Source organism: Neofelis nebulosa, chromosome 1, assembly GCF_028018385.1.
Source record: "Neofelis nebulosa isolate mNeoNeb1 chromosome 1, mNeoNeb1.pri, whole genome shotgun sequence".
In the NCBI taxonomy this organism is placed as follows: Eukaryota; Metazoa; Chordata; class Mammalia; order Carnivora; family Felidae; genus Neofelis; species Neofelis nebulosa.
Window position 1 is genome coordinate 49,342,241 of NC_080782.1, and position 12,726 is coordinate 49,354,966.

The window sequence follows — 12,726 nt, forward strand, 5'->3', positions numbered from 1 at the left end:
GAAACACTGCCGTGGACTCTTCATTCCTAACTAGCACCATATCTGGCACACAGAAGGAACTCAGTACTATTTTCCACTGAGTCTCTGCCTCAAAGAGGTAGAAATTGAGCTGTTAATGGTACTAGACCAAGTGCCAGGAAAGGGTAATGCCTCTTTAGCCTCCTTATGAAAATAAGGTCATTCTAATAACTGTAGAATCCTAATGTGGTCCATGCTGGATGGGATCTCAGAGATTATTTTATGGACCCGCTCATTTTGTCAGTGTGAAAATTGAGAATCAGATTCCTTTCATTCATTTACTGAACATTTCTTGAGAGCCTACCATGTGCCAGACTGTGCTGGCTGGTACCTCTGTACCAGACCTCTTAGAATCCACCTCCTTACTCCTAAGCCCGGCTAAGGTTGAGCAGAGTGTATAGTGGAAGCTTTGATGGATGAATGACTGAATGAATGATCATCTCAAATGAAATTTGCTCTATGTGAAAAATGACAATAAAACATATTTTTTAATGGTTATTTTTGAGAGAGAGAGAGAGAGAGAGAGCAAGCACACTAGTGGGGGGGGGGGGACAGACAAGGAGGGAGATGCAGGACCAAGAGGGCTCTGCACTGAGAGCTCAATATGGGGCTTAAATTCAGGAGCCATGAGATCATGACCTGAGGCTAAGTGAGACGCTTAACCAACTGAGCCACTCAGGTGCCCCAACAGTAAAACATTTTCAATCAGGTAGAGAAAAATAGTTGAGGCATTGCAAGAACCCTTTCATTTACTTTCTTTGAGATCTTGATTAATGACATTTTCCTTCCTCTTTCCATGTTAATCTCTCCCCACAAACATTTGTCATGGTTTTAAATGCATATCCTATATTATTATTAGCGGGGTGGAAATAACTTTAAGATCTAAGTTCTAAGTCTAAAGCTTATACTATTTGCCATCTTTAGGTTATATTATCAAGAAGATAACATTCTATCTAGGGCTATTAGTCTCCTTGTAGCCCTATACCTCATATCTACTCCTTGCCGACCCTGGAAAACTCTCTTTCTCTCTTCTAGGGAAATGGGTGATTGATCCCTCAGAGCTCACTTTTGTACAGGAAATTGGCAGTGGGCAGTTTGGGTTGGTGCATCTCGGCTACTGGCTCAACAAGGACAAGGTGGCCATCAAAACCATTCAAGAAGGGGCTATGTCGGAAGAGGACTTCATAGAGGAAGCTGAAGTCATGATGTGAGTGGCCAAAACAAGAGTACACAAAGATGTCTTCAGGATGATGTTCTGTGCTGTGTTCTTGTAAATACCATTTTGCTGCCATGTTATGCCATTTTGCTGCTCAAATCTAGCAATGGTTTCCAATGGCATGGAGACTAAAATCAAACTCTTCACCATGGTCTATATGGCCTGTCATGGTCTTCCTCTGTCCACTGCCCAGTCTCATCTCCTACCCATCTCTCCTCTGGTCCATGATGTGCCAGCCACACTGACCACCATTTGTCCTCACACACACCATTTGACTGCTCACCATCCTTCAGGTCATTTTTGTTTAGGGGACGGAGTGTGTTTGGGGGAGACTGACTTTAGACCATCTCACCCCTTGCCTTTTTCCTCCAGGAAACTCTCTCACCCCAAACTGGTGCAGCTGTATGGGGTATGCCTAGAGCAGGCCCCCATCTGCCTGGTGTTTGAGTTCATGGAGCACGGCTGCCTGTCGGATTACCTGCGCAACCAGCGAGGACTCTTTGCTGCAGAAACCCTGCTGGGCATGTGCCTGGACGTGTGTGAGGGCATGGCCTACCTGGAAGAGGCGTGTGTCATCCACAGAGACCTGGTAAGAGGATGCGGGGCAAACAACTATAGGTTCAGGATGAAGGGGTGTGTCCCCCTGAAATGTACAGCTACCCAGACTGGGAATAAATTGATAAATAACAAGTCACAGACCATCTTCCTTCCCCTCTCAATTTCTACCCACTTGGGGATGCCCTAGTAGGACTCAGATCTAGGCTCTAATCCCAGCCCTGCTTCTAACTTGTACCCTCTGAGTCTGAGTTTACATTCTTCCAAAATGAAACATATAGCCTCTCCTTCGTAACCTCTCTGTGCCTCAGTTTCCTCTTGGTAAAATTCTCAAACTATTATCCAAGGATCTACCACAATCACATTGGGGTGATGCTAAAACCATCCTCAGAATCTCTGGGGGTTGGAGCTCAGAAATATTCATTTTAACATATCCCCCTTGGGATTTGTAGGCACATTTAAAATTTGAAAAAAAAGAAAAAATAATAAAATAAAATTTGTAAAGAGAATGGAGTCTTTTATCACTAAGTGCACAATTCTGTGATACTAATTAGAGACTAGGTACTCTCCTTATTGAGGAATAGTTTAAAGAGGATTAGCAACCTCAAAACATTCTTAGTCAAATGGGTGACAGTTTCTTCATTACCGTCCCTAATGTTAACATTTCCTATTGCATCAGGTTGCACTAGAACACATAATAAAACCAACACATATCGTTGGTTAAACAACACCATGGGTTTCTCTTCTAATTAGAATCCCAGGAATAAAACTAAAAGACCAAACTTACTCATCCTGATAAGGGATCTTACACATTTAACTTTTTAGCTAACTCCTCTCAGGTGCTAGTGAAGCTTAATTAGCATCTGTAAAGCTCCTGAGTGCCCTTGTATACTGCTTATCCACCAACCGTTTTCCTTTCTCTTTTGTTTGCCTGTCTTCATTCCAGGCTGCCAGAAATTGTTTAGTGGGAGAAAACCAAGTCATCAAGGTGTCCGACTTTGGGATGACAAGGTAATATGGGGACGTGGTGCCAGCAAAGTCTCAGGAATGAGACCCAGGCCCCCAGAACATTCAGACATTCTTTCTCCACTCTCTACCCAGGTTCGTTCTTGATGACCAATACACCAGTTCCACAGGCACCAAGTTCCCAGTGAAGTGGGCATCACCGGAAGTCTTCTCCTTCAGTCGCTATAGCAGCAAGTCAGATGTGTGGTCATTTGGTGAGTGTCACTCTGTCCCCACACCCACAGGATCCAGGACTGCCAGCCAGCAGTTTTACAGGCAACTGTACTTGCCCAGACTCTGGGTGATGAGGGCATCCCACTGATAGTCTGTGTGTGATAACAGCTCTGAAAAGTATGAAGGAGACTCATTATTGCATTTGGTCTTAGGGATCTTTGAAATGGGGGGTAAAATGAGAACGGAAATGTGAGTTCCGGTGACAGCTTCTGTGAGATCAAAAGCTGGAGGAGTGAGGAGACTAGAATATGAGTTCTTTGAAGACCAGGACCATATTTTGTTCAAAATTATATTTTCACACTTAACCCTCAATAAATATTTTACTCATTTATTCAACAACAATTTATTGAACATCTACTATAAGCCGGGGTTAATCTAGGTACTCACGATGCAGCGGTGCCTGTATACAAAAGGCTCCTATTCTCTTGGAGGTAAATTTTAGAGAGAGACAGATAACAATCATGTAAACAAGCTAATAGTTATGTATGTAAGACAAAGTCACATAGTAATAAATGCTATGAATAAAACAAAACAGTAATGGGATAGAAACTGACTAGGATGGAGGGTCTGTTTTAAACTTTTTTTTAATGTTTACTTATTTTTGAGAGAGAAAGCACAAGCAGGAGAGGGGCAGAGAGAGAGGAAGACAGAATCCCAAGCAGGCTCTGCGCTGTCAGCACAAAGCCCAACATGGGGCTCAAACCCATGAACTGCGAGATTATGAGCCGAGCCAAAGTTGGATGCTCACCCTCCTGAGCCACCCAGGCAAGAGGGTGGGTTTAAATACCATAGTCTGGGAATGCCTCTCCAAGGAAGTGACCCTTGAGCACAGATCTGAATGATGAGAGAGAACCATCTCCATTTGGAGATCCAGGGATCTTCATTGCTTTACAAAAAAACAGCAATTATAGAAATGTGGTGTGTCCAAAGGAAAGAGCGGTGCTGTCTTACTGAGAGAAGAGTAGACAATGAACTTGGCAGTCCATGATAAGGGATCAGAATTCCTGGTAAGTGTAAATGGGCATGAATGAAAGGCCAGAATGAATGATGTCGGTATGGCAGAATGTACTAAATATTCTTGCTGGTTTTGTCATATCCTAAGCCATAGTTTATGTGTACTAAACTATGCACAACTGTACACAAACTATACACAAACTACTAAACTATACGCAAAAACATACCAGACAATCTCTTTGATTTGGATTATAAGGGTTATAGTTTGGAAAGAAATGAGTTGGAGTTTGATTTTGCCATTGTGCATGAAGGGAATGTTTGCCAAGTGTATTGACCTAGAGTACCAGGGAGAAACTGACTAATTAAATCTCTTAAGAGAACTAGTTTTGAAGTCTTCCCAGCATTTTAGAATATCCAGTTCCAACAATCAAGTGGTTTGTTAATTTTTGGTTCTTCTGTTCCTTAAAACAGCTTCCCCGTTCAACAGCCTAGCTAAGACTTTGTTATTCAAATTTAAGTTATAGAATGAACTTGGAAGAAATAAAACTGCACCAGAGCCATCGCAGAAGATTCTTTTTTCCCCAAGTACCTCTACAATGGGGAAAGGTATGGCCGATGTGTAGCCACTATGAGGGATGCAGCTGGTCACGCCGCACCTAGCCACACGTTTGTAGCCATGGCCGCTTTGTCACATCCACCAGCCAACTCTGCATGAGGCCTTTTCTGCCATAGGTTGTCAGTTGTGAATTTTCTGTGGCATCTTATAACTAGAAGGTTGCGCTTCAGTCCATGCCTGCCTGAGATGTGCCCCCTTAGTATCCAAAACTGAGCCTGCTTGATAGAAGCAGGGTGGAGAGGGTAGATCACAGAAGCGGCAAGCCTGAGAGACAGAAACCTGGGTGGACTGAGAACTTGATGCCTGCCTCAAGACCACTGAGATTTGTTATGCGTTTTAATGCTTTTGCCCTAATTAGCTGTGCTATTTTAAGCAAGTCAAGTAAGCTCTTTGGGCCTTCCTCAGTTTCCAATCAATGCATTGCAAGGTTGGCATGAAAGCAATTGTTTTCAAATGAGCTTCCAGCAGCAGGCCTCAATTTTCCAAAGAAATCTCACTTGAAATTCTGGTATCTTAAGGAGCTACACAGTCTTATTCACAGTCAGGTTCCAAATTTCCAGAACTCCTGAGATGCCTCTTTAGACCCCTTAGAAATCCTGATCCAGAGGTCTGGGCTGGGGGCCCAGGATCTGCCATTTGAACAAACTTCTGAGGTGATTTTTATTCAGACGTCTTGGGAATCATAGTTGGGAAAACTCTGCCCTAAGAATCTCTGAAATATGCTCTGAAAACCAAGGAAAGTGGTTATCTGCAAGCTCTCTTCCCACTCTGACATCCTATGAATATATTGGTACATAATAAAACTGGGTGGGACATTTCTTCTGAAGACAGAAGAGGAAAGGGTTTAAATCAGAGGTCAAAAATGGACAACTTGGAGATATTTTTTGTTCTGTCTACACAGTATTTTACTTTTTTTTTTTTTTTTTGGTGTTTATTTTGCGAGAGAAAGAGAGAGCATGAGCAGGGGAGGAGCAGAGACAGACAGGGAGAGAGAGAGAATCCCAAGAAGGCTACATGCTGTCAGTGCATGCCCTGATGGGGGGCTCAACCCCACAAACTGTGAGATCATGACCTGAGCCTAAATCAAGAGTTGGATGCTTAACCGTCTAAGTAACCAGGCACCCTCACAGTATTTTAAAAAATCAAATTGTGTTTCTATTTTAAAACTCTCAATTTATGAGTTCTTTTTAAAAAGACAGAAAATGCTGCAATACTGAACCCTCATCCCCATGTGCCCTATGTTGGCTGGAGCTAAAGCACAACTGTCCTCTGAAGACAGAATTTGACCCTCAGTTCTCTACAGTCTGTCCTAGTCCCCATTCCAGCACATCTCACCCACTCCATTCATTTACATGATGTGTAACATTTCAGTTTGCATCCCCTGCAACTTTTAGTAGTAACATTTGAGTTAGCTATAACAAAGGGCTGAGCTTGAAAGTTCTTCATCACTAGAAAGACCGGGAAATCTCCGTTGTTTAGAAATACAGCTCAGGTGGATTGCTATTATACTTCCTGAAGGTAGGGACTTGAACCTTAATGTCAAGGAAATTGCAATTTCTAGATGTACATTTGGTTGCTGTTTGTGAACTGTAGCTGTGCTGCACTCCCCGTTTCTTGTAGGTGTGCTGATGTGGGAAGTCTTCAGTGAAGGCAAAATCCCGTATGAAAACCGAAGCAACTCAGAGGTGGTGGAAGATATCTCTACTGGATTTCGCTTATACAAGCCCCGGCTGGCCTCCTCAAATATCTACCAGATCATGAATCATTGCTGGAAAGAGGTCAGTAAAGGAAGCGGTTTCCCCCTGCGTCACCATCGACAACGTTAGGGTCTGTCACATTCTCTAGAGAAAGGGAGCCTCTTAGAGGGTAAGAAGCAAGTAAAGCTGAAGTAGAGTAGCAAGAAAGTGGGTTGGAGTGTCTACTAACTAAAGAGGTTGCCCATCCCTCAAAGAGCTGGCAGTGACCTGAAATATTATTTGATCTGCAGTATAATTTCACAAGCCAAAACACTGTTAGAGAGGAAGAGGGGGTCAGACCTGTGCCAATATGCCAATTTTCCGAGAAAAGACGTCCATGACATCATAAAACCATCAAGTACACATGAAGTTAGCTCGTAAATTGGTGAGCAGAAGTTCACATGTGCTGTGCAAATATTAAAATGACTTAATTAGGGGGCCCCTGGGTGGCTCAGTTGGTTGAGTGTCCGACTTCAACTCAGGTTATGATCTCGTGGTCCATGAGTTCAAGCCCCACGTGGGCTCGTTGCTGTCAGCACAGACCCCACTTCAGGTCCTCTGCCCCCCTCTCTCTACCCCTCCCCCACTTGTGCTCTCTCTCTCCCTCTCTCAAAAATAAATAAAACATGTAAAATAAAATAAAATAAAATAAAATAAAGTGACTTAATTCAAGTTCATTTTATTTGTTCAACAATTTAGACTGAAAAACCAATTACTCTGCACCCTCCCAGATGCCTCAGTTATCCCATGCTTGGGTTGCAGGCTATATCTTAAGCCACATCAGCATGAGTCTTAGATGTCCTTTGGAGGAGTTAGAAAGTTTTAAAGTTCAATGACAATTAAAAGCTGCTGAACAGAGAATTAACACAAATTCAGATTGTTGAAGGGTAATAAGGTGGAATTAAGAAAGTATAGGATACTCAGACTTTGTCCTAGCTTTGCCACTCCTTAGTCATTAATCTTGGGCAATTCTCTGAACCTCCTTTTTCTTACTCATAAGAGAATTAAATAATGCTTGATCTGTAAGTTCACAGAGGCTTTGTATTCAGAAACAAACAAACAATGAAGACATAAAGAAAGGCGCAAAACAAATTCAGTCCAACTTCACGAGAATTAAATGCTGTCATAATTATGATAGCTGAAATTTACTTAGCACTTTTTTCTTTTTTTAACTCTTTTATTGATTTTTAAGCTAATAGACTTTATTGTTTAGAAGTTTTTGATTTACAGGAAAAAATGAGCAAATAGTAAAGAGAGTTCCCATATACCTCCCCCCTCCATTAGTAACATTTTGCATTAGTGTGGTACATTTGTTACAATTAATCAACCACTACTTATACATTAACTAAAGATCATGGTTTGCATTAAGATTCATTCTTTGTGTTGTACAGTTCTAGGAGTTCTGACAAATATACAATATTATATATCTACCATTATAGTATCATACAGAATAGTTTCACTGCCTTCAAATCCACTGGGCTTTCATCTATTTATCCATTCCTTTCTTCTGTCCAAACCTTTGGCAACTATTGATCTTACTGACCAAGTTTCACCTTTCCCAGAATGTCATATAGTTGAAGTCATATAATGTGTAGCCTTTTCAGACTGGTTTCATTCACTTAGCAATATGCATTTGTTGATTATTCCATGTCTTTTCTTGGCTTGATAGCTCACTTCCTTTTGTCACTGAATAATATTCCATTGGATGGGTGTACCACAGTTTGGCTATCCATTCACCTATTAAAGGATATCTTGATTGCTTGCAGTTTGGGCAATTGTGAATAAAGCTACTATAAATATCTGTGTGCAGGTTTTTGTATGAACATAAATTTTCAGCTCCATTGGGTAACTATCTAGGAGTATAATCGCTGGATCATATGATACCACTACATTTAGCCTTGTAAGAAACTGCCAGACTCTCTTCCAAAGTGGTTGTACCATTGTGCAATCCCACCAGCAATGAGAATTCCTTTTGTTCCATATCCTCACCAGGATTTAATATTATCAGGTGTTTTTGATTTTAACCATTCTAATAGCTATATAGTGGTATATCATTGTTTCGGTTTGCAGTTTCCTGATGATATACGATGTTGAGCATCTTTTCACATGCTTCTTTGCCATCTGTATCTCTTCTTTAATGAGATGTCTGTTGACATCTTTTGCCCATTTTTAAAATTTTTTTAATGTTTATTAATTTTTGAGAGACAGAGCATGAGCAGGGGAGGAGCAGAGAGAGAGGGAGACACAGAATGTGAAGCAGGCTCCAGGCTCTGAGCTGTCAGCACAGAGCCCAATGCGGGGCTCGAACTCACAAGCTGTGAGATGATGAGAGTGGAAGTCGGACGTTTAACTGACTAAGACACCCAGGTGCCCCAATGGTGCATTTTTAATACATGATTTTATTTAATTCTCACAACAGTCTTAAGAGATAGATACTATTATTATCCCCCTTTTACGGACAACAATACTGAAGTTCAAACAAGTTAAGTAACTTGCTCAATGTCACACAGCTAATGAAAGGAGGAGTTTAGATTCAAAAGCAGGCCGTATGATTCCTGAATACCTGCTGTTAACAACTGAGACACGATAGCTTCAAATACAATAAGTATGGAAACACATTTGAAAATCAGCAGCACATTTTCAAATTCACATTTGAATTCTGGTTTGCTTTGGAATTAACTATTACACACAAGTACGAGGAACTCACAGAGTTCTTTTTTTTCCCCTTCTAGAAACCAGAAGACCGGCCACCTTTCTGCAGACTCTTGAGTCAACTGGCTGAAATTGCAGAATCAGGACTTTAGCAGAGACTCAGCGCCAGGCCACGGGCTGCAGATCCTGAATGGGGGAAGCAGATTCTCCATTCATAGAGCATTAAAAGCTGCCACCAGCCCAGGACTCCCCAGAGGCAGCCGGCCTGTGGCGCCGGTCACTGAGCTGCCACGGAGGCAGCACCCTGGCAGGGGCTGGCACCCAGCCGCAGGCAGGAGGCTCAGCCGCTGAACTGGGAGTGAAGCCAGAGCAGCCGCGATGTCTCTACCCTCCTTCCAGCCTCTTGTGTGTGGTGCACGAACCTCAATCTGACAGCTTTCAGGCAACGTTTCTTGCACTTCTTAGAGAAAAGGAGAGATGGGGTAGGGCTGTGGATTATTATTTTTGTTATTATTTCAAACATGAAATATAAAGTTTATGGTCAAGGGTTTATGAGATCTAAAGCTTATGGTCAAGGGATTTTTACTTGACCTGACAACACAGAATCCCAGGATACGGAGCAAGATAAATGAGGAGTGTGACTCTTTTTCAAGGAGAACCGGCGAACTAATTAAGGTCAGGAGGTGTAAACTCAGCCGCTGTGATGTCGTCAGCCGCAGCCTCCTGCCGTAGAGGATGATGGAACTAATGCTCACATCTGAGGCCGGATAATCTAGAAGCAGCTTAATGCATGTTACTCATCCAGCACAGTGCCACTTTCCTCCTTGAAGGGACACAATGGACTGGGGTGAACGATTTCTATCTCATGGCTGGGGCTGGCATCTGGACAGAAAGAGGGCATCAAACGATGGAGAAACAAATGGTACAGAGAAAGGCCTTGGGCTGTTAGTACTCCAACACCCACCTTTAGTACCAAGCTGGGCAGGTCACTGTGCCTTCCCTTCTGCACAGAATGCTTCTGCAGGCATCTTGGGAGAAGATGTTTCTTCTGAACCCTGACTCCCACTGAGGACTCCACCACCAATTTTTCTGGCCTCTAGGATTAGTCCCCTCTGCACTGTTCCACCCTCATCAGCAGAGGGCAGCATTGTGTCGGGCAGTGTGGTCTTGCAGAGAAATCCAAGCTTGTTTAGGCCCTAGAGGTTTGCAACTTCAAGGTTGAGGCTTCACGCCTCCTGAAAGTCTCTGAGAGGAACGAGGGGTCTATTCTTGCTCAAACCATCTGGATAGAAACAGGCACTGAGTAGGGTGCTTTCAAGGCGCACAAGGCAGCCTACTGTTGATTGAGCACTGAAATCTGCACAGTGAACATGTACTGAGCTACAAGCCTTATCTGCAGAATTTCATTTCATCCTGAGTTCACACCAACCCCATGAGAAACTATTCTTATTCCCATTTTACAGATAATCGAACTGAGGCTTTAAAAAGCCAAGACACCTCCCCAAAGTGACAGAGCTAGGAAGTGTAGAGGCTACATCTGTCTGACACCAGTGCAGTTTCTTTATTTCTATTCAGCACTGTCTCCTACTGATGATAAAAGGGGTTGCAGAGAAGGAGATAAATATAGCTGGGGGAAAGACCTAGAAAGCCATTAAAGAAGTCAACACAGAATGATGTTTCTCCCACGTAGACCACTATGGTTGGCCATGTAAACCTCCAAGTTGGAATAGGATCTTCTTTTTCCTCATCTGTAGCTTCACCTTTGTTAGAATTAATGACTTTGGAGTTGCTCAATTAATTAACCCTTTGATTCACCCACCCCTCCAGAGTCATGTTGCAGGAAGCCATTTATAGATGAGCTTCAAAACAGCTTTGAAAGATCCTCCTGCGGGTATATAAATGCTTCCTTTAATCATCATCTCAACTTTGAGTCAGCTGCACTCTTCTTGGACATTTTGTGTTCACTGATGTAAGAGAGAGTTCGTTTTCCTACAGCATTCAGATGAAACTTGTAGAGAGATTATTGGGTAGTGTAGTCATTCACTCTTCTGTGTGATATTTTGACCAGCTAGAGATGCAGATGCATAGCTTTTAACTGTAACTATTGGTTTTTTTTTTAATTTTTTATGTTTATTTTTGACAGAGAGACAGAGTGTGAGCGGGGAAGGGGCAGAAAGAGAAGGAGATGCAGAATCTGAAGCAGGCTTCAGGCTCTGAGCTGTCAGCACAGAGCCGGATGTGGGGCTCGAACTCATGGACTGTGAGATCGTGACCTGAGCCAAAGTCGGACACTCAACCGACTGAGCCACCCAGGCGCCCCTCAACTATAATTATTGTGAAACTGGTTGCCTCAAGATAAAACTCTATCATTCAGAAGATGACCTTACTCAACATATCCAAAATCATCTCTGTTTACTTTTTGGCCTTTTGTACATTCTCTTGTGGAACCCTTAATTAGAGATGATTTCTGGAACATCCAGCCTAGAAGGAAAACATCAAAATTGACTGATTTCTGTGGTCTGGTTTCAAAAATTACCCCTTGCATGGTATTATCTTGTTCACGCTCAGATTTGCTGGGGCCTTAACTGAACATTTGTCAATAGTTCACTCCCCAGTGTCCTATCCTGCAAAAGGGGCTTCCTGTCTCTCTTTTCCCCTCTCACATGTTGAAAATTGTACCGTGTGTTCACAAAAAATTCCCTTATACAAGGTTTTGGTTCTAGACGCATTTTATAGATTTTGCATTTTGTACCTTTTGAGACTATTTATATTTAGATGTATTGAATATTTATTAGTGTACAGTCCCTGCTAGTATCCATGATAAAAAATGTTACAAATATCTCTAACCATTTATAAAGCACACATAGTTGAAGGTTGGGTCTAGCAAATAAAGCTATATGTTTTAATAAATACAGTATATATGGCCTGGGTTCCATTTGCCCAAATGTCAAACAACCACAAATTTTCCTCAAATAAAAATGATTACATGGCTGTATGTTCCACAAGCAAGTAAAGACTATATATCATTCAACATTTGATATAAATATCTCAAAGGCTTCTTGTGTTCCTATCATATACTCTACCGAGAGCTACAGAAACAAAGATGACAAAGGCAGTCTTTGGTTTTCAGAAACTTCAGGTACAGTTAAGAAGGCAGACATATAAACAAGTAAAATCATCCAGCAATTAGAGCAACAACAGAAATATGGTCTAAGAGGAGAGGAGAGGAGAAAAAAGTTATGGAATCTATCAGGGGAAGGGTGACCTCAGGAAAACTTCCTGGAACCTTGCTACTCAAAGTGTGGTCCCTAGACCAGCAATAGCAGCAAGACCAACTGGTGACAAGTGTGAATTCTCTGGCTTCACCCCGAAACTCACTGAACGAGAATCTGCATTTTCACAAAATCCACAGGTGCTCCTAAGCACATTAAAGTTTGAGACATACCGTCATAGAGGATGTAATGTCCGACTCAGTTTGGAGGATGAATTATGTTTTTTTCTAGCAAGCAAGTGGGCAGAAGTAAGAGAGATAGTTAACAGGTAGAACGATAAAGGAAATAGAATGTATGAGGAAGCTATTATCAGCTTATCCTTGCTGGAGTGGAAGCTGTGGGGATGGCCATGAGGTGTTGGCAAGGGTGAGGATGATTAAGGGGGGAGGCAAATTGAAACTGAATCTGTAAATCTAGATAAGGACCATATTTGAAAAGACAAGAAATGTTGGAACTCTACCTATAGAT

General features: G+C 42.1%; 1 protein-coding gene across 1 annotated transcript in view; it reads left to right on the forward strand.

Annotated features, from left to right (window-relative positions):
- Window positions 1-11,991, forward strand: part of ITK (IL2 inducible T cell kinase) — a 60,878-nt gene extending 48,887 nt beyond the window's left edge. Inside the window, exons 12-17 of the mRNA XM_058721423.1 lie at window positions 1,054-1,225; window positions 1,607-1,823; window positions 2,736-2,800; window positions 2,891-3,009; window positions 6,219-6,376; window positions 9,067-11,991. Of these exons, the coding sequence (XP_058577406.1) occupies window positions 1,054-1,225; window positions 1,607-1,823; window positions 2,736-2,800; window positions 2,891-3,009; window positions 6,219-6,376; window positions 9,067-9,138 (803 nt within the window). The 3' untranslated portion in view covers window positions 9,139-11,991. The remainder of the gene's footprint in view (window positions 1-1,053; window positions 1,226-1,606; window positions 1,824-2,735; window positions 2,801-2,890; window positions 3,010-6,218; window positions 6,377-9,066) is intronic.
- Window positions 11,992-12,726: the final 735 nt, after the last annotated feature.